The sequence below is a fragment of the Pagrus major genome, chromosome 10 (assembly GCF_040436345.1).
Source record: "Pagrus major chromosome 10, Pma_NU_1.0".
Classification (NCBI taxonomy): domain Eukaryota; kingdom Metazoa; phylum Chordata; class Actinopteri; order Spariformes; family Sparidae; genus Pagrus; species Pagrus major.
In genome coordinates, this window is record NC_133224.1 from 9,002,880 (window position 1) to 9,024,901 (window position 22,022).

At 36.6% G+C, this 22,022-nt stretch overlaps 3 protein-coding genes across 3 annotated transcripts; all 3 read left to right on the forward strand.

Moving 5' to 3' along the window:
* The first annotated feature begins 2,830 nt into the window (after positions 1–2,830).
* LOC141004136 (cytidine deaminase) lies at positions 2,831–6,881 on the forward strand. Its single transcript, XM_073475634.1, has 5 exons — positions 2,831–2,939; positions 3,091–3,207; positions 5,424–5,535; positions 5,637–5,694; positions 6,634–6,881. The coding sequence occupies exons 1-5, from the start codon at positions 2,933–2,935 to the stop codon at positions 6,745–6,747; spliced, it is 408 nt and encodes a 135-aa protein (XP_073331735.1). The 5' UTR covers positions 2,831–2,932; the 3' UTR covers positions 6,748–6,881.
* A 154-nt stretch (positions 6,882–7,035) lies between these two features.
* On the forward strand, positions 7,036–10,502 carry fis1 (fission, mitochondrial 1). The gene is made up of 5 exons (XM_073475639.1): positions 7,036–7,102; positions 7,622–7,754; positions 8,815–8,891; positions 9,449–9,554; positions 9,654–10,502. Exons 1-5 carry the CDS (start codon positions 7,058–7,060, stop codon positions 9,755–9,757), a joined length of 465 nt encoding a protein of 154 aa, XP_073331740.1. The 5' UTR covers positions 7,036–7,057; the 3' UTR covers positions 9,758–10,502.
* A 7,012-nt stretch (positions 10,503–17,514) lies between these two features.
* cldn15a (claudin 15a) lies at positions 17,515–20,980 on the forward strand. Its single transcript, XM_073475638.1, has 5 exons — positions 17,515–17,884; positions 18,289–18,453; positions 18,625–18,706; positions 18,813–18,920; positions 20,293–20,980. The coding sequence occupies exons 1-5, from the start codon at positions 17,668–17,670 to the stop codon at positions 20,387–20,389; spliced, it is 669 nt and encodes a 222-aa protein (XP_073331739.1). The 5' UTR covers positions 17,515–17,667; the 3' UTR covers positions 20,390–20,980.
* Positions 20,981–22,022: the final 1,042 nt, after the last annotated feature.

A 22,022-nucleotide genomic window follows, 5' to 3' on the forward strand; every position in this document is an offset into this window, starting at 1 on the left:
TGCGTCAGGTGTTTCAGGTGATCTGTGGTGAATTTGAGCAAAATGACCTTTTGTCCAATACTTTGGTTTATGACCAAACATCTTCACAAACAATGACATTCCCATCAGCCCCGGCTGTTCGTTGTACTTAGTGCTACTCAGCAAATGTTAGGAGATGAACATTATACCTGCTAAACATGAGCATGTTAACATTGTCATTATGAACATGTTGGCATACTCACATTAGCATTTAGCTGTAGTACAGCCTCACAGAGGAGCTAGCATGGCTGTAGACTCCTAGTCTCATTTTGTAATTAATTTCTATAACAGGGATAAAACAGTAGCATGCCTAAGAATTTGTTGCACTACACAGAGTAATTTTATGGGGGGGGGTTGTACAGTTTGCATCAGTCTGTGTTTATGGTATTTTATGCTTCAATTGGTTCAATAAAACATAAAAGATGTAGCCTATTCTTCCTATCTATTATGACATAACGATCCATAATTAAGATTATAAACTGTGGGAGAATAATACCAGCCTGTATGTTTGCTCTTCAGCCCCATCTACAGGCCATCCAGTGATAGTCACTGTGGGTGCTCTATGGAGGTTTCAAGTGAAGCCACCACCACCCAGACGTCCAAGGCTATCAGGTGAGTATTATAAAGACTCAGCTGCCAGTTTATTAACTACATCATTAACTAGACTATTTTATGCATGTCTCAAAATATACAATTAATCTGACATTACCAATTTGATTTTTTTCATATCTTGCCCTTTCAGTTGGATTCATAGTTGGACAAGTTATTGTAGCTCTGGTACGAGTCATCTCCGGTCAGTGTGCTCTTTCTTTCACATATTGTATTTGAACAGCCCTCAACTCTCAGTTTTGTCACTACATATTGATCTCGTCACGATGTATCCACAGGTGTTGTGTATTTCAAGGACTGCCCTCAGCAGCCGAACATTCCCAACTACCTGTTAGGTTTGGCTTTGATACCGCTGGTGATGATACCATTTGTGACCTTCCCCTGTGAGAGTGAAGCAGCTCAGCAACAGGAGCCACCCAAAGGTTTCAAAGCCTGTCTGGGCTGTTTGATAGCCCTGTTTGCAGTCACATGGATCCTGGCAGGTGGGGATGAAAAATATCACAGATGGAAAAAAAATAATTCCTTTACAGTTCACACTTAATATTTTTGTCCCATGCATATACAGGTGACGTGTGGGTCTTCTCAGTCTATCAGCCCAACTATGACCCGACAGCAGCTGATGGTCTGTACTGTGATAAGACTCTGTACACGTTTGCTTTCTGGAATGCAGTCTGGGAGACGTTTGCAGTCTTGTTCTCTCTGGCCAAATTCTGCAAAGGACTGATGTGTTGGGTGGTGATGAGTCCTGCACCAGCAAACAGAAGTTTTGTGTGAGGCATGGATGGACGGAACAAAGGTTAATATAACTATTGTTATATGTAGCATCTTAGGGGACATGTTTAGCTTTTTATCTGTGAGACTCCACATCACACTTATTTTGATTATTGATTTGTTTTCTTTCCTGATTAATCACTTTTTTTATGCCATAAAATGTGAATGCATATAAGATCATTAAGTTACTTGTTTTGTCTGACCTGCTCAGTTTGATATCCAGTGATGGAAAGTAACTAAGTACATTTACTCAAGTTCTGTACTTAAAGACAGTTACGAGACACCCTAAACCTGCTTTACTTGAGTATTTCCATTTTCTGCTACTTTACACTTCCTCTCCACTACATCTTGGAGGCAAATGGTGTACTTTTCAATCCACCACAATAATTTGACCACTTGAGTTAGTGGTTACTTTATAGATTGAAATGCTGCATATGAAGGACTGGAACTGCTAAAATAATAAGAAAAAAAGAAGAAGAAATTAATTAATCAATATGTTTTTAAAAGCAGGCTTTCATTAATTTATAAAAAATGTGACATAAATAGATATCCCTGCTTTGATTTGCTTCTTTATTTATTTACCTTTTTAGTTAACTGACTTTTTATTTACTTTCCCCTTAACTTTTCCAAATTATGTATTATTCTGTTCATTTTAAAATGTAGTTATTTTATCAGCAAAATAAACTTTGATTCTGATAATCAGAAAAATAATATTTTTTTAATAAAGCTTTATATTTTATCTAAGCTTTTTGTTTTGATAGTTAAGTATATTTGTTGCCAGAATATTACTTTTACCAAAGTAATATTTTAATAAGACATCTTTACTTTTACTCAAGTAAGACTTTTGAATACTTTTTTACAACCCTGTTATTGTCACATAAGACAGAGGAAAGCATAAAATCCACTGATTTAGAAGCTGGAACGAGGCAATGGTGGCATATTTGCTTGAAAAACGATTCAACAGTTGCCAATTATACCTGTAACTTGTAATTTTAAATAAGTATGAACTATTTTGTCCACTGAGAGATGTGTAAATCTGTTCAGACTTTCTAAATAGTCAATATGCATTTTTGCATTGGTTTTGTCTTTGTAATAGTTGTTTTGGGGGCTGTAATGTAAGTTTTAAATGAAGTTTGACATTATGTGAATCCTTTTGTGAAATATAAAAACATCTTCAACACTATTTCCTCCCAACTTTTACCACAAAATGGCGTCACTCAGCGGTACTCCAATGAGGTTACAACCTGGTTAAAGTTCACTTACCTTAGCTTTGAGCTGTGTTTTGCCCCCTTTATCTCGCGAGAACTGGACACAAAAGCCAGGTCTCATGTGGTCCAGTGCCCAAACAAACTGATCGATGACGCTCCGGTCAGCCAGCCAATAACGTAAAGGTAAACAAAGCGCGTGGAGCTCAGGAGCTGAAATGAACCCCGCTATTCCTGCTCGTGTCGGCCAACGTGGCCGGTTGAATTTTAATTTAAGCTGTAAAAGGTGACGAAGGACTCAACAAAACTGCGACCAGTCTTCTTCTGCAATGACAGGCAAGTCTTTCTCTCTGTGCCACAGCCTCTGTACGGGCTCCTTCATACCAAACCTCCTCCATTTTCTATTTCACCTGTCTCATGGTGTGGCTCATTATAAATGCTATCTAACCCTGTTCTGTTAAATGCTTGTGGTTTGTGTGATGCGCAGATACAGTTAAAGAGCTCGTTTCAAAGTGCCTGCAGGCCCGGGACATGGCATACTGTCCATACAGCCGGTTCCCTGTCGGTGCGGCCATTTTAACAGCAGATGGCGCTATAATAACAGGTAACGACCCAACAGGTGACTCCACAGCCATCAAAACTGTGGTAGACAGAGGAGAGAGCAATTTTGAGGTAATGAACTTGATTGAATGCTAATTTATACTTATACTTTAATTATAAATGTATTTTGAACACTAGCCAGATTAAAGAAATAATTAAAAAGTGTGGCACATTAAATCAGTATATTGTGCTCTTAATACTTCTACTCAAGTAAGGACTTGTACGGAAGCCCGAAAGGGCCATGCATTCATACATTTTATTTCCTCCGTTTTCCCGTGATAACAGGTTAATTTCATTTGTTTTCTCGAGATCTCGAATTATTATCTCGAAATAACATCTGCCGTTTAGAGATAACGGGATAATTATCTCGAGATCTCGAGATAACGAAACTTTGTTTTTCCGAGATAACGATATAATTATTTCGAGATCTCGAGATAATGACTGTGATATGATAGGCCTGAGATTATGGAGACGCCCGGGACCTCGTAGCTGGTCAGCTATGTAGTTAACGACGACATCAGGCTCACTTAGATTGCGCCGCCGATGTAGCTGAAGCCTTGCTAACCGTCTTTTTAGATTACGCACACTAATGTGTATATTATCTGTAATAGCAAGGCATAATGCTATTTCAGCCTGTGTCAGGCCTTGATTGAAAAGATATGTGACGTGGTGATCGATATGCTCCTGCTCCTCTGACATTGCTACACTGAATGATGTTTCCTGCAATGATTTAATATACTACACTATCGTTTTGTTTTCTCAAGATCTCGAATTAATTATATCGTTATCTCGGGAAAACAAAGTTTCGTTATCTCGAGATCTCGAGAAAATTATCCTGTTATCTCGGGAAAACGGCAGTTGTTATTTCGAGATAATAACTCGAGATCTCCAGAAAACAAATGAAATTAACTCGTTATCACGGGAAAAGGGAGGAAATAAAATGTATGAATGCATGGCCCTTTAGGGCTTCCGTAGACTTGTAAATTGTGGCTTTGGTATTTTTACCTAATTTAAACATACAAAAAGTCATCAACAACAACTGAAAACTGAAAGTGCAGTGGTGGAAAATAACCATGTACATGTACTGTAGTGCAATAATCATATCTGTAGCCTATTTCATGCTGCTAACACTGCCACCTGCAGACACAAGATACCTCACCTGTTGCCCAATTTCCATTCCTTACATTTAAGAATATTTTAATTGCAATTTCTTAATAATAATAATGTTTTTGTTCTTCATTTTGTACATAATAGATGCTCACAATATATATAATATTGAATGACTGGGAAGATGAAATTGGGTAAGATAATTCTTAATTAGTCCCACAGTGGGGAATTTTGCATTGTTACAGCAGCAAGGGGGATAGAAAAACAAATATAGCATCAATAATAATAATAATTAATAATAATAATAATAATAATAATAATAACAATAATAATAAAGGTAAATAAGCAAAAAAAAGCAAGATATGAATGAGAGGAAAATAAAACGGTAAAAACACCATAAACAATACAAACAAGAAACAAACTCATCAGTTGTTTTCACCATTGCACATATTGAAATTGCACAGTTGACTGATATTGCACCTGTGTCGCATAATGAGTCAAATAATTAAATAATGATATTAATATACTTTGAAAGCATAGCTTTGCAACCTGAACAATGATAAAAAAGTAGTTTTAGTTAATGACACAAAAATGGCACCAAGAAAAGTGTTTAAACTAGAATAACTATGGAAGTATGAATGTAGGTGAACTACCAGCAGGCTACTGCAAAATGTAATTAAACCACTAGTTATTTACAAGTAGTTCAGTACTCCATAATGATGGTAGTATTCTGCTTTCTACATATTCTTTCTTGTTTTATATCAATTCTATGCATCTGTTCTAGCTTAGCTCACAGTCTTGGCTTTACAGTACAGGTTAATTATGATGCTGACCTAAATTAAATTAACCAAAATAAAATCCTGCATATACACAAACACATCAGTAATAATACAATAATATATGTAAAAGTGACATAACATTTAGAAGTGCCATTCTGGAGCATAATGAGTATTCTTGTGACTTTTGATAGTTCAAGCAAACTTTATACAAGCAGCACTTTTCAGAATATAAAAACAGCAGAATAATAGTACAACCCATAAAGTACAGTGTCTAAACTGAGTTCAGTGAGTGTAAAAACAAGAGTCCAGAGTCTAAGTATTTGTGTACTTTCAGGCTGTAACGTGGAGAACGCCTCCTACGGTCTGACAGTGTGTGCTGAGCGGACGGCCATCCAGCGGGCCGTGGTAGAGGGACACAGACGCTTCACTGCCATAGCTGTGACATGGTGACCCTCTCAGTATTAATGACATTAATGGCACATTAACAGTTTCTTATAGCAGAATATTTTAATGCAGTTTTCCTCTCTCTCTCTCTTTTCTACGTTAGTGATATCAAAGACCGCTTTGTGGGGCCGTGCGGAGCGTGTCGGCAGGTTCTAATGGAGGTGAGACGTCTCATCTATGACCAGTGCCAACAATCCTGAAACAACCCCATAAAACCTAATTTTCTAAATCAAATTACAAATTACAAATTACATAAATATTTCACTTCACTGGCAGATTTTTTAAGAAAAAACCAAAGGACTGAATCCAAGACAAAAATGACTTAATAAAAAGTCGATTTTTTCCAGTGTATATAAACCAGGAGTACTAACTCTTAATGTCGGACCCATATCTGGGTATTGCAGTAGACAGTGGGTGTGTGTATATCAGGAGCAGCTGTATTTTACAGGCACGTTAATAATTGATACAAATAACCTGGTACAGTAAAATGTAGCTTCCTTATAAAGTAGAGCAGCATTGTTCAGTAAACTAGACTAAGAGAAGAGGACTTTTTTGTCTCTTTTCTCACACTATAATACAGATTCAGCGGTTTTGAAGATGTCAAATTCAGCTATTATAGGAATATGACTATATATAGTATGGGTGACTTTCACTTTTACCAACGTAATATTAAAACACATTATTTTCTACTTTTACTCAAGTGAAAAATAATAATAGGCTAGACAGATTATCACATTCCATATACAGTTTTTTTCTGATTAATGAAATCAGTTTTTGTTTTGTTTTTTTAATCCAACTGCTGATAAAATAAAATGCAGCATGCAATATGCAAAGTAACAAGTAACTAAAGTTATCGAATAGCCTAATGTAGTAGAGTGAAAAGTACAATATTTGCCTCCAAAATGTAGTGGATTGGAGGTATAAAGTAGCAGAAAATGGAAGTACATCACCTGAGTAAAATTTACATTCCATCACTGATAATATGGAACAGTTAACAGAATACATTCAAAAGATGAAACCTTTCATATAGAATAATGTATACATTTTGCATGTTGGTATTTTCTCCTTCACCACTGTACACATCTCTCTCTCTTCACCAGTTTGGATCAGACTGGACTGTATACCTGACCAAGCCGGATGGATCGTACAAAGAAACCAGCCTCAGTGAACTGTTGCCTCTAGCCTTTTCTCCAGCACACCTCGGGAAGAACTGATGGAGCCTCGACACCATCCTTAGACATCATTGTTTAGTTGCTTATTTTAGTACTTTTTAGCTGCAATGTCTCTTTGTTCACATAAAACTGCAAATTAGGTCAATAAAAAAAACATAATTTTCCTCTGAACATAAGTGTGATTGTTATTATTATCAATATTATTATTGCTGTTGTTATTATTATTATTATTATTATTATTATTATTATTATTATAGTGAAACAGACATAACAGGAGTGTTCTAGAGATTACGTCGCCAACATGTGTGTCACGTGATAAGAGGGGGCGTGCCCAGAAGCAGTTTCCGGAAACATGGAGGCTGTTGTGGGCGATGTGGTAGCTCCTGAAGACCTTTTAGTAAGTTTACAAATAATTAAACCTCTTTCTTTCATTGAACATACACATTAACAAATAAGGGACATATTCTGGTGTTCGTTAAACATATGTTCACTCGGTAAATGCTGTCATGTATGTTAAAAAAAACGACGTATCGGGAGATAGTTTGTCACGTCACAAAGCTAGCTAAATGCTAATGATGATGTTTATGATCAGAAACTGGCCGCAGTGTGACCGTAATGTCCGCTAATAGAATTAAATGACTCATGTTCATAACAGATTGGGAATTGAATGTACTTTAGGGACTTTAACGCCATAACAGCTGAAGATAAACTACTACGTAGGCTAGTGTTTACTCAGCAAACATGACACAATAAGTGCGACATCTGCCAGAATCAACACAATATATGAAATGTAATATCAGCAAAGCGAGCTGTTTCGGTGTCACTCCCTTCCTGTACAGATGATTTAATTAAATGTGACACAACGTCGGTTCTGTGGTCGCTTCATAAAGGACGGATTGTGTTTTTGTTTTGACAGAAATTTGAGAAGAAATACAACAATGAGCTGTTGAAGGGAGCCGTGTCCAAAGAAACAAAGTTTGAATATGCGTGGTGTCTGATCAGGAGTAAATACTCAGAGGATATCAAGAAGGGAATTGTGCTCTTGGAAGGTGAGTTCATTATTTTTTTGTATTTTTTTTTTTAAAAAGGTATATTCTTAACACTGTATTTTACGTTTTCTTTGCTTTGCCACATTCTTAGTTTTATAAAAAAAATACTGCCCTTATTCACAAAATACAGTTATTAAAATGAAATGAATTAAATCACATGCTCAGCCACATTATATTGTTACTCGACAAATAGATTATTAATTTGTCTGAAAATACTCTTAGGAAACATTTCGTTGTGGTTTTCTGTAGTTGATGGATGCTGGTTTTTGTGTTATGCCTTCAATCATTACAGTATATGCTTACTGTATATCAGATGGTTAAACTCAGAAGGGATTGAAAATGCAGTATCTTCTACTTTCTTATATTATTTAAAAAACAGGAAAGGTGTGGTAGATGGTAAACAGAAAAAGTAAACAAATCATTGGGATATAAATGTGTATATATAATAAAAGGAATCCGATCATAACCCTTATTATATGAATGGAGGATTAAATGTAGAATAAAGGACTGTAGACTTTTATAGATCTTTATTAGAAATAGTATTATGAGTGGCTGCATCCAACCATTATTTGCACAATCAATTTATATGCAGATAATTTTCCTAATTCATTGTTTGGTCTATAAAATCAAGAAAAGGGAAACTTTTATCTGCCAAGAGCCAAAGGTGAAAACTTTAGTGCTCTTGCTTTGTCTGGCCAAGAGTCCAAAACCCAAAGTTATTTGATCACAGAGGACTCAAAAAAAACTGTCACTTAACTATTTATATCCAGGAAGTGTAACCAGGAAATAGATTACATTCTCGTTTTTCTTTTTAAATAACCAGATGATTAATCAATTATCAAAATTGTTTCTGTCGATCAACTCATCAGTACATTGTCAAGTTGTCCAGCTCAACTTGGATGCTTTAGCCTATAATGATAATATAGATAATTGAGATGATATCTTGTTTGCCAACTGGATGCCGTTAGAATAAAAGGACAAAAGTATATGAAGTGACAGTTAATATCGCAAAGTGACAATTGTGTAACATATTAGCTTATTTGTTTTGTTTTTTTTTCAGAGCTCGTTCAGAAATCATCCAAAGACGACTCCCGGGACTTCCTGTTCTACCTTGCAGTGGCCAACTACAGACTCAAAGTGAGTGTCATTCCTGAGATAATGACAATGTTTTGTAGGATGTTCTACCTGAGCATTTCACATGAATACTCACACATTGTTAATTGATTTACATTAAAATTGTAGCATTTTTGAGGGCTGCAAGTAACAATTATTTTTAATATGGATTACTCTGAGGATTACTTTCACGATTTATCAATAAATCACTTCTATAAAGTGTCGAAGACAATTCCCAAAAGCCCAAAGAGACGTCTTCAAATTGCTTGTTTTGTCCAACCAACAGTCCAAAACCCAAAGACTCTATAAAGATTATTTTCTATCATAAATGACAAAGAAAGACTTAAGAAGCTGGAACTATCAAATGTTTTACATTTTTGCATGAAAAATGACTGAAACGATTAATCAATAATCAAAATAGTTTCACAACTAAGTTTCTTTCAATCATTAAATCGACTAATGGTTGCAGCTCCAGCATGTTCATTATTTTTAATGCAGCCCTTACATTTGATTATACATCATTTAAAATGTGCACACATCTGAGAGTGCTTTCTATTTCCTCTGCCCTGTTCTTCTTCCAGGAATATGAGAAAGCCCTGAAGTACATCCGAACTCTTCTCAAGAACGAGCCGGGGAACAAGCAGGCTCTGGACCTGGAGAAACTCATCGACAAGGCCCTGAAGAAAGGTGACAAACAATCTGAGTATAAACATAATAACAGAATTTTATCAGTCGTTGTTAAAGTAAATGAATACAGACTGCTGACACTCACCTGTTGTTGTCTAGATGGCTTGGTTGGCATGGCCATCGTCGGGGGAATCGGCCTCGGCGTGGCGGGTTTAGCGGGACTCATCGGCTTGGCTGTGTCAAAGGGAGCTGCTAAATCCTAACGCGGACATGGGACCACGTGTCTACATTTTGCTGGACTGACACACTGACCCCTCCCCTGCATAAAAAAAAAATCAAACTTAAAGGAGAAAGCTTAAGGAAATATAACATATTGGTTTGAAGTTGAATATGTACTGAAACACATTAAAGGGTTTGAATAACGACAGTGCATAACCTGTTTTCATATTTTAACAGGTTTGCGATTCACCACATTACTGGGCTGTCTATTCACACACTATGGCATGGCACTTTCTTTTTATTTGTGTAAATACAGCAGAATAGTCGAGGTGCAGCTCAGTTTTATGTAACTTCTTAGTGTGCACTTCAGCCTAAACTTCCTAAGTTGACATTTACATTTTGTAAAAAAAAAATATCTTTATGAAAGTGCTGTTGTGGTTCTGTAACTGTTTGATTATTTTTGCCATGAAGAAAAGCATTGTTAAGGAAAGTATTGTAAAAGAGCGTGTAGCTTGTGATGCCAAAAGCAACAGTGTGGTGTGTTTGCTGGTGGGGTAGCACCGACTCTGCCATAAAGCTGGTAGAAAACTGTAAGTCCAGCTGCTGCTGTGGAGGCGATGAGGACGTTTGCAATTATTTGGCATGAGGTTTCTTTTCATTTGTTCTGAATACAACTTTAAAATTTAAATTAAAACCTTTGTCATGTAAAATGCATTTCCTACCATATACCTGTGCTACATTTAATGGATTGTGTTTTCCATCTTGTTAAATAAAATGATTTGCAGCTGAGAGTTTTGTTCTCGTGAAATAAGTGTCGAGTACGCACATGAATGTATCTCATGAGATTTTTAATTTTTTCTTGACAGATAAAGCTTTTGTTCTATGAAATTAAGGGAATTTATACAACATTATACAACAAGATTGCATAAAGAAATGAAAGTTTGTAGTTCCTTCATGTGATGCAAACATAGAACATATATGTCATGACTACACATCCAATAAATAACCCTGAATTTGTCAGGGATCTTTGTTTATTTGGGGAACCCCTTAAAACCCAAGCCCCTTTACACCTTCAGTTTACTATTTCATTCCCCTGGGGCTTGTAGGAGCGCATTTATTTATTATAGCGGGAAGAGGCATTTGTTTATTATATCCAAAAGAGGCATTTGTTTATTGTTTATTGTCCAAGTAGCAGACATTGGGCATTCCCCTAGGTAAAAATGTTTTTTGCTTATATTTTTATGTAGGTTGGGCTGGCCTGTAAGGACTTTACAGCCAGTACCGCCACACGCACTCACTCATACACAGATACACCAGATTTTTTTTCATCAATGTCTATGCATTATTTCTTGAGAAATTAACAAAAATGTAGAAAAAATACACCCTATCTTACAATATAAAAGAAGGTGTGAAAACATTTCTGAATCTGTCTCTTTATTCAGATGAACATCAGAAGTTAATGGGGTCTAATCTAGGGCGAGACCAATCCTCAATCCAAGTTTTGTGGAAATATGTTCTATCAAGCAACCAACTAACCAACCAACAAACAGACCAGACAACAAACCAACCAATCAATTAACCAACCAACCAATCAACCAGCCATTCAACTAACCGACCAGTCAACCAACAAACCAACCAGCCAATCAACTAACCAACTAGCCAACAAACAAACTAACTAACCAACCAGCCAATGAACTAACCAACCAACCAGCCAGTCAACTAACCAATCAAACAACCAGCTAACCAATCAACAAACCAACCGACCAACAAACTAAAGAAACCAACCAACCAACCAACCAACACACCAACACATTCTTTTGATATTGTTCATTTTGGGTCTCCATGTACTGATGTAAAATAAAACATATTTAATTGTTGTGCCAGTTGCTCCACATGAGGTTTAAAAGTCTGCGACCTAGACATTGATTGAAAGGAAGAAAAACTAAATGCATATAAAATTGTATCATCTACATATAAAAGTATATGACGAGTATTCCTTATGCTTCTAACTGTTATGAAAGACCAAGAAACAGATTTTCCAGTAAACTGGCAACATTTTATCAGTTTTTTTCATAAGAATCTTTTGTTGATGGAGCAAAGTCTATAATTCCATTCTTATCACTGTCATTTATTGACACTATTAACTTTATAATAAGGTTTTATGTGGTCACTGTTAGAGGGTGCATTATGATCATTAACTAAGTGTTTAGCACTCAGATTGGGCCGTACTTGTTTGAACAAAAACGTGCCTGGCCTAGTTCAGTCCTGTCGATCGTCATGATATCTTGACCCCCGGGGCGATTCAAGTTGCTGTTTTACGACAGGAAGGCTTATGGAAGCTATCAGTTCTGTGTGGTGTTATCAGCCTCGTGGGGAGTTACTCATTAACCCACCTGAGAGGACCGAAACTCCCCAGGGACAGATGAGTGAAAACAATAATCTTTTGTGGTGTGAAAGAGGTGGTCAAGTGGGTAAACGAAAAGAGAAAACCAGACATCAGGGTGTGTAAAAATAATCTAATATCCAAACAGAATATAAACATAATAACTAACCAAAGCTGGACTTGTCTTCAGACTCATCTCGTGCACAGATAAACACTTTAACATCAATGATTAATCAGAGTTGGTGTAATTCAGATCAGCTTCAGTGAGTTTCAGTTGTGAGGGCCAATGTTCATTGAGTATTTCATACCCTGTATACATGTCATCACACAGTAATTTGTAGTTACTGTATAATCCAGCAGAACACCACTTTATTGTCTGTCACTTTTTATTACTGCACGCACCGAGACAGACAGTAAAATTTGCTTTTTGTCACATTTTTATGTGAAGTTAATGTTTGATATTCTTTCCTAGTTTTAATCATTTCCTTCTATCTTTTTTATTGTACTGATTTTGCAGTTTTGCAAATAATGTCTAAGGAACAACTGGATAGATTGCCATAGAAAAATAGTGTACAGATTCACTTTCTCCTCAGGCATAACTGTATGAACTTAGGTGATCTCCTAACTTTTAATCAAGCAGCATCATTAATACTTATTATAACCAAATACCAGAAAAACTTTTGGCCCTCCCATCAGCGTAAGCTGTACTTTGTATTTAGTGCTAATTAGCAAATGTTAACATGCTAACACACTAAACTGATATGGTTGCCATGCAAGTGTTAGCATTTATCTCAAGGCTAGGCTGCACCTAAGTACAGCCTCTCGGATCTGCTATCATGGCTGTACATGAGCTCTGTTTAAATACATAGGCTATCTGTTATTTATTTTTTTTATTTTACCACAGCAGCATAAACGATGGTCTTAACTTTACAGAGCTGATAGGAATTAAACTGAAACTGTGATCAACATGTCATTGATTAGTAACTTCTACCAAACCATAAGGAATTGCAGGAAATTTTGGGGAGTGTTCATGTGAAAAGGGTTAGGGTAAAGAATAGTACATCAATGTGGTGTCGGAATAATCAGAAATATGAATTTCTGACTGGGAGCATTCATGTGGATGCTACCCTTTTGAAACAAGTCAGAAAATTTTGGTGACTTCATAAACGAAGAGACATGCCAGATGAATCCAAATGTTTGGTTGGTGGTTGATTAATTCACGTAAAATATTAATTTTTTGCTCCAGAGTTGCTGTCTTCGTAAAGTGACCTAGATTGGTTAGAAAAGTTATTTATTAGCATGACCCTTGATAACAAGTTATGTTAAACCACTATATTTGTGGTTTTAGAGAACGTACTGGTGTTGCTGTGTCACTTTGTAATATAGATCTTCAAACATCAAACAGCTATCAACATGTTTAAACGCTGTAAGCAATAAAATACGACACGTCTTGTTAGTAGCGTCCATGTTGTTTCCACATTACGAATGAACACACTGAAGTTGGAAGAATGAACTTCCCATCACAGGAAATGGGACCATCCAAGGAGGTGTGTGAGGTTATACTTTTCTTTTTAATATTTTGGTCAGTAAATGCAACCCTGCAAGTTTTCCTGAGCATTTAGTCTTGTTTAGTTTAGTTTAGTCTTGGAAAGAAAACATCGTTCAACACTCATAAAGCCAGATGATTTGCTTCGTCAGTATCGTGAGGGTGTGGTTTTGATCAGATCTGAGTGGCAACCCACAAACATCATAAAATTTTGAACAGCACATAAATATCTCATTGAAAATAGGCAAAATTTTTAGGCAAAACGTTTTTAATATAGGTCTGGACAACAAGATGGTTCTAAATTAAGCAAGAACCGTCTCTATCTTTTAAAACAGTAACTTCAATTTTAATTTTCACACTGGTTGCTCCTATCTTTATGTAAATAAACCAGCGCACAGACGCCTTTTTTATTAGTACTGATCTATTCTGTGCTGTCCGTCCTCCTCACGTGCTTATCCAACATCTCATCAATGAGTTAAACCTAGAAACCATGTGCAAAAGTCATGATCTTTAAAAAAAAAAAAAAAAATCACATAAACTTTGTTTTCAAAGGGAAAGTCATTGTGACATTTGTGTCTAGAAACACAAACTCATCAAACTCATGCTGCGGGCGAGGGAGCTGTAAAATGGGCTTCGCAAACAGCTCGTCTATAAAATGAGACATTTATGGTGGGGCAGGATCAAGTTTCCAGAGGTGGAGGTAGAAGAGGAAGGCCAATGAGTTTATTTTATCTGTGGTTTCAATTTCTGCCCTCTGTCATGTGAACTGCCACAGTGTTTTTAGCTGTATTTTTCCATTATAATGTAAATTGGTGAAGCATTATGATCATATGTTGCTTAAACCTGCAGCTTCTCTCCGCTTCAGGGAACTTTAAAGTGAATATCAGCATGTGACTTGGCTGCCCGACCTCCACCTTTACTGTTTTTGTTCACTCTCACCACTCTCGAAGCGTCATTTAAGGGCACAGCAGGCAGTTTTTTTCAGAGAGAAAGCTCTAAAAATCAGACAGAGTTAGCGATTAGCTGGTAAGCATAGCGGAGCATTTAGCAGCTAAAGAACCAGATTTTTCACTTTTGTTAAACAGAGCATAGAAACAGAGAAAATAGATTAGATTAGATTAGATTAGATTAGATTAGATTAGATTAGATTAGATAAGATTTGATTTGATTTGATTTGATTTGATTAGATTTGATTAGATATAGATTGGCCTTTATTGTCTCCTTTGAGAGTAATTTTTCTTGGGCAAAAGAGCCACAAACATGACTCCAGATGAATGATAATATTGCTCCATGACTATTCCAACCTTTTGCTTTTCACATCTTGTTTTTGTTGCCCTCATGTTGCCAAAGAAATCAGTTAGTGCAACTTTGAATAATAAACGTACTTGCCTTTGTGTTTATAATGAAATAGGAGCAGTGTACCCAGCGTTACTTCGAGCTAGATGCTAACATCAGCATGCTAACATGCTTACAATGACAATGCTAACATGCTGATGTTAAGCAGGTACTGTATGTTAACCATGTGCACCAGTATGCTAACATGTAGGCAAAGTGAATGTCATTAGTTTTGCAGGTATTTGGTCATAAAGAAAAGTACTGGACGAATTTAGATTCTGGCCTGATGAAAAGTTATTACAATTCATCTCAAAGAGGATAAGAGTGCATTTGTTGAGATTGTTGAGACAGTTTCCTAATGAGTGAATTGTTTGACTCGCTAGTTTCAAGTCTTCTTGAACACAGTATGATGTTAATTTTGTAAATGATGGTCTTGTTTAGAGTAAAATAGACGATAAAGCAGGGTATGCTTTCGGGCGTGGCTACCACATCTTCAACAAGTCATTACTATGGTGTGTCTTATCAGGATATCCTCCCCAGCTCCACCCACTTGTCCAAATATGGTCACTTCTGGTTCTGAAAAAACAAGACGGTGACGGCCGGGATGCCAAACTCAAGACTTCAAGAACGAGTCCAGAAACCAATGGGTGGCGTTGTAGTGGGTTTACACTTTGGTGGCACATGAAGAAAACTCAGGGGATCACCGGCGTCATTAGGGTTCATCCTCTGGGAACACAAAGTTTCACTGCGATCCATTAAATAGACTAGTTGGAGAAAAAGAGTGACTTTACTATCCACGGAGCCACTCTGCAAGCATGATTAATATAAGAAAACACAGCAAACTGTTAAAAATGAACCATTTGATTTAACTTTATTATTATATTTAGGTCTTTGTTCAAATCAGTGAAGAAGCCTAACCTTTGTTACATAAAAAAAAAAACACTTTACGTCAAGAAGTACAAAGCTAACTCCTAACACGGCTATTCAAATTGCATCAAGATAATTGGCCTGTGACTGAGATTAAGCCCTTTCATATTGCTTCATGTACTAGCCTTTATTGTTCTGGAAAAAAGTGGCCATCTGCAATCAGTTTATTTCATCATTGATAATTGCACAACAGCAGCAGCAGCCTTTATTTCAAAGAAACTACCTGTTTATTGAGGGAAAAATAGTTCTGCAGTATGAAAAAAAACAATACTTTAGGACCAAAACATATAAAAGAATCAAACATCTGGTGAGCGGAATAACATTATCATCTTGAGTAATAACTGTCACCTCTTTCAAAATGATAAAAAATAGATTTCACAACCATTTCTGCATCACTGCAGCTGATTTACAGGCAACAAACTCACTTTGCAAACACTTCTCCTCTCACTTCCTTCCAGAAAACCGATGAGCAGTTCGGGTCAGGTTTATTGTTGATGAACTGTGCGTCTGTTTCTGGAACTTCACTCTCGACCTTTAACCAACCGGGTTTAAAGGAGGTTTACAAATCACCTCCCCTCTTTATACTTGAGTGGCTTTGTCTGAAATGCAGGTTAAGATTTATCTTAACATTATCGGTGTGTGTGACCTGCCCTGGATTTGGCAATGCTGACCTAGCAGCTATCAGGGGGATTATTAATGAAGTCACACAAACACAGAAACTACAGGATGAACTGGGTAACTTTAGACCTTTTGTTTTTTAGCTTTGAGTTTAAAGGTGCACTATGTAGTTTTGGGGGAGAAATTTTAATCAGAGGAGTAATGATTGTTTATGCCTTTACAACCTAAATAAACAAGCTCTCGTTGTTTTCATGACTGAATAAACTGAATAAACAAACTGACCTTAAAGGACAAAACAATTTCATACTGTTTCAGTTTGTTTATATGTGGCAGACCCTGCCACGTTTCTAGCTTCAAACAGTGTTCTGGGGACTTTATTTTCGTCTGAGAACAGCTTGTTTATTCACTTATGGAAAAATAAATATTACTACGTTTGTATCGACTCATTAATATTGTAAATATTGAAATTCTGAGTTTGAATTTCTACATAGTGCCCCTTTAAGGTTCAAATTCGACCAATAAGATGTTGGTGGCTTTCCAAAATGTTGCAAGATGATGGGTGTGACGCTCAGTGATTGCGACCTTGTGTGTTACGGCCTTGAGATTTTCAAACCCAAACAATAAAACTAACAAGAGGGAATGAGCTTTATTAAAAAGGTTTTGTGTAATGCTTCTTCAGTATGTAACGTGGGATATGAAAATACAGTTATCAACATTTTCGCAAAAGCATCGTTTTTCAATTCCTTGTGATCAGATGCATTTTAATGGAAGCAAAGGTGGTTGAATGCGTCTAATAAACATACACAGTGCAGTGTCATTTAGAGAGACAGATGATCGTTGGACCCTGAGAGCGAGACGATAAACACCTGTTGAGTTTCAGGGGTGTAAAATGAAAAAAAAAAAAAGAAGATAGAGCGTGTGTGTGAGGTGAGGGGAAGGGGGAGGAGAGAAGGCAAGTCATATAAATCATTATACATATCTGTTGGAGCTGGACACATCTCACAGAGACAGAGAAGACACACCGCACTCTCAGATACTCTCCCTTCTATCATACCCAAATCTGATTTTTAGAAGTTTTATTGATTTTTTTTTAAAACTCGAGATCTGGATTTACTCTTACTTGACTGCTGGGCCGTGGTGGGGTCATGGATCCGATTGTGGAAGTAGTAGCTCTGGTTCTGGGGTTCATCGGTTGGGTGATGGTGGGGGTGTGCCTGCCGAACCGTTACTGGAGGACGTCCACCGTCGACGGGAATGTCATCACCACCTCCACCATCTACGAAAACTTGTGGATGTCATGTGCGACGGATTCGACGGGGGTTCATAACTGCAGGGAGTTCCCGTCGCTGCTCGCTTTGAGCGGTAGGTCGACAAAAAAAACGTTAAATTTAACTGTGACAAATGAATCAATTGTTGCCACTTTAATTATACAGTTTTGTTTTTTTTTTATCGACAAAACATCAATCATTAGCCCATTTTAACTTTATAAAAAGTAGCTACATGACCGAAAACACTGTTGCTTTGTCAGGAAACCATGATTATGCCATAAAAAGTGCCTGTTAAAGGAAGATTTCATGATTTTATGGGCCGTTGGACACCCTGAACTTTTGCTCTGTTGAACTTTAAAAGTTCATGATGACACATGTTCACAGGCCAACATCAAATCTTGCAAACCGACCATATCTTATGACCCCTTTCGTGGCAGATGACGAGTAAAAGATGGTGAATTCGGTGTCTGTTTTTGTTTATTTTGATCTTGTGTCTAGGTTACATCCAAGCGTCTCGTGCCCTGATGATCACATCGATAGTGTTGGGCACCATTGGACTGTTTGCGGCCCTGATAGGAGTACAATGCTCAAAGGCTGGAGGGGAAAACTATGTTCTTAAAGGGAGGATTGCTGGCACCGCTGGGGTCTTTTTCATACTTCAAGGTAAGAAAGATGAAAACAAATATTTTCAAGATATCTGTCTAATCAATCATCCATTCATTTCTTCCTGGTTCCCTTCAAGACTTTGGACCTTTGTCAAACTATCTGGCAGCTTCCGCCTGCCACTTTCTCAATAATTAAAGAATATTTGATTTGTTCTACTCCTCTCTAAAGGTGTGTGCACAATGGTCGCTGTGTCCTGGTACGCCGTCAACATCACTCAGGATTTCTTTGACCCATTCTATCCTGGCATAAGGTAAGGTAGTGGTGGTGAGGGGGAGGGGAGGAGAGGGGAGGGGAAGACGAAAAGCAAAAATAAAAAAGGCCTGACCTGTTAACTAAAACTCTGCTGTGTGTCGCAGGTATGAAATAGGAGAAGGTCTTTACATCGGCTGGTGCTCGGCTGTGCTCGCCATCGCCGGAGGATCCTGTCTCACCTGCTCCTGCAAGATTGGCACTGAGGAAAAATAGTAAGTTCAACTCTAACTGTGTTTAGTAACCAAAATGTAATATTAACAAATTTATTGGTAGACTGACTGCTTGTAAAAACGTTGAATTGCACTCGAGATCCTCCATATACTTCATGTAAATTAGTGAAAGTCTCTTTTAAATGTAAAGTCTTACCTAAGGCTAAAGAGATGGATTAATGAAAGAATTCATATAGGTATAAATGTTATGGTATATCAATAAATTGATTATATTACAAATAATTTAATCAGATAAATCATTTCAAGCTAGACTGCTTTTTAACTGAATATATATTTGAAAATCAACATAAAGTCTTAGAAATTAAACAGGCAACATGCAGAAATATATGCGCCTATAAGGTTTTAAATGATTTTTTTGTTATTTATTTGTATTTTTCTCGTGACCAATTATTTTAATTTATTACGTAGCTACCTCTGTCAATACCATAACATATAGGAATATTACTGAATGAATGGGCATTCAATTTTGACAAAGACGGTAACAGATACAGAAAAGTATCCATTTATATTTTATTTTCCAATTCTTTTAGACTTTACATGCACATATTGAACACATGATGAATGTTTTGCTTAGGCGGACCTCATGAACCTTGAAACCCTCTGGCGCCTCCTTGTGGCTAAACTTTTTTAATTCACCTTTGGGATGCAATCGGAGCTCTCACTGGACGTTACAATCTGAACTTGTTTCTATGTTAATGATGCAAAATACCTCTAATAAGTGTCATTATGCAAGAGTGAATGATATCATATGGTATTATGGTATTGGGGGATGAAGGGGAATATAAATCAGAAGTGGTGATAACTGATTAGTCATGATCCTTGAACCCAGCTGGATTAGCTGTTTATATGTTTCAAATAGTAGTGTCACTCAGAAGGACAGTACACAAATCGGCAGGGGTGAAAATGATAAAGGGGCACCCCATGGCAGGCGTGTTTGGACTAGGCTGCAGACTGTTTTAAAGCAACTATGTGTAGGATTTGAAAATTGAGTTTGGCGCCCCCCGTGGTAGGATTAAAAAGGACACTCCTGCTTGTACACATGCTGTAAAAAATCGGCTGAAAACAACATAAAATCTGCAAAAATCATTATAAGATCAATATGATTTAATTGTAAAAGACATAATTGTAGATGGACGAATTCCATTTAGTGGCTTCAGTTTCAAGATCCTGGTATTGTGCATGCTGGCTCACTGTCGTAGAACAAATCCATTATTGCTAGCAACACCTGTGCTTTTTCATTATGACACATCAATATCTTCTGTGAGAAATGCCTTTGAAATGCTTTAAAGATTCTTGATTTTAAGACATAAAGCCTCAGTGACTGATGTTTTTATTGAACCGTCTTATTTTGCAGCCCTTTGCCTTATCAAGCCAGGGGAACTGTATATTCTGGAGTTGCACCGACCAGAAGCGTGGCTGCAAGTACTTACGGACGAAATGCTTACGTTTGAGCAGGATCTGAAGATGAAAATTAAATCTCTTACAAATGCCTGGGGTGACCTCTGTCATCACCTCAGTTTTTGTTGACACATCAATGTCCAAGAGTTCAGTTTTTTAAACGGCAGTTGGAGCTTTTTGTCCACAGCTATGTGGAAAAGCTCCTTAAAATGTTCGCCGACTGAAGCACTGTATATAAGATCACAATATCAAGAGTATCCTGTAAAAATGATAGCATTGAAATTATGTTGTAAAAGTTGTAAAAAGCTAAACTACTTAACACTGCGTCACAGCGCAAACCCACCGTGTGATTGCAATGATTCTATTTAAGTTATCCTGCTGATGTTAGTAGAACAAACATTCACATACAGTCACTTATTTCCAAAGTAATCCAATCATTTGATCATCTTCATATACACTTCTAGACATTTGTAAGGGGAAGGTCAAAACAGTGATAATCCAGATGTTTGTGTGTGTTGTACTGTACAGTTTTATAGATAGTGCCTTGGAAGAAGGGTGGAGGAAAAGTGGTCTTCATTTTGATGGTTTGTTGTTTGTTGGGTTTTTTTTACGATTGTACACAATAAAATGTGTTATGCAAAACATTTCCATTTGATTTTTTTTATCCCTGTTGTCAATTAAGTCATGATTGTAACCTACTCAGTACAAATTACATGGACACCAGCATATCAGACTATTTAGAGCTCATATCATGTGTTTTTAAATGTTAATTTTCTATTACATTACACATTTTTACAATTGAATTTGCAACAAAGTAGTTTTTTTCTTTCTGTATCTGTAAGATATATATAAAACAGTAATCCACTTCAACATTAAGAGACATTGTGTCATATATACGAGAAAAAAGTCACATAATTGTAAGATACTAAATCATAATAGTGAGAGATGTAATAGTATAGCCATCATTAAGGACACTGAGGTCTCACAATAATGATAAAATAATATATTTATAAACACACTCACTATTGAATAACACTTGTGAAACACTGAGTTGATTTTATGCAAAAAAAATGTTTTAGTGAAAAAACAGACATGTATACAAACACACGTAAATGCACTTGTAAAAAAAGGGTTGATCATAAACATAATAATGATACATCAACTAAATATAATTGTAAATATGTACCAACTAGAAAAGCACTCACTCATAGACCCTGGGCATCAAAATACGCCAGATCTTTGCATGAATCAAGCATTATTCCATGAGAAATTATGAAAAACGTCCTGTCTCGCAGAAAATGAAAATGAGCAAGAAATTCCTGGATCTGTCCCTTTATCCAAATCCACACCAAAAGTCACTGGGGTCTATTCTGGGCTAAGACCCATCCTGCATCAAACTTTCGTGGCAATCCGTCAGGTAGTTTTTGTGTAATCCTGGTGACAAACCAACAAACCAATCAAAAAAACATACAAACGGACTCACATTACCTTCTTGGCGGAGGTAATAAAATTAGTAACATATTATTAATAATAGCCCTACAGTAAGTATTCATTAATAATAATAATAATGAATGTAATCAATATGCACGCAAACATATAATTTAAACAGTAATAATCATGGAAAGAATAAGATTAAAAAAAACTGATAAATTGACTTTCGTATTGGCAGAAATAGTCCTCCAAGTT

Bases quoted from the DNA above. Each gene is read 5' to 3' on its own strand.
- cldn15a (XM_073475638.1), top strand. From the start codon at position 17,668: ATGGATCCGATTGTGGAAGTAGTAGCTCTGGTTCTGGGGTTCATCGGT. The intron at 17,885-18,288 runs GTAGGTCGACAA...TCTTGTGTCTAG, and splicing joins GTCGCTGCTCGCTTTGAGCG to GTTACATCCAAGCGTCTCGT. The intron at 18,707-18,812 runs GTAAGGTAGTGG...TGTGTGTCGCAG, and splicing joins CCATTCTATCCTGGCATAAG to GTATGAAATAGGAGAAGGTC.
- LOC141004136 (XM_073475634.1), top strand. The intron at 3,208-5,423 runs GTAACGACCCAA...GTGTACTTTCAG, and splicing joins AGATGGCGCTATAATAACAG to GCTGTAACGTGGAGAACGCC. The intron at 5,695-6,633 runs GTGAGACGTCTC...TCTCTTCACCAG, and splicing joins GTCGGCAGGTTCTAATGGAG to TTTGGATCAGACTGGACTGT.
- fis1 (XM_073475639.1), top strand. From the start codon at position 7,058: ATGGAGGCTGTTGTGGGCGATGTGGTAGCTCCTGAAGACCTTTTA. The intron at 7,103-7,621 runs GTAAGTTTACAA...TTGTTTTGACAG, and splicing joins TAGCTCCTGAAGACCTTTTA to AAATTTGAGAAGAAATACAA. The intron at 8,892-9,448 runs GTGAGTGTCATT...TTCTTCTTCCAG, and splicing joins TGGCCAACTACAGACTCAAA to GAATATGAGAAAGCCCTGAA.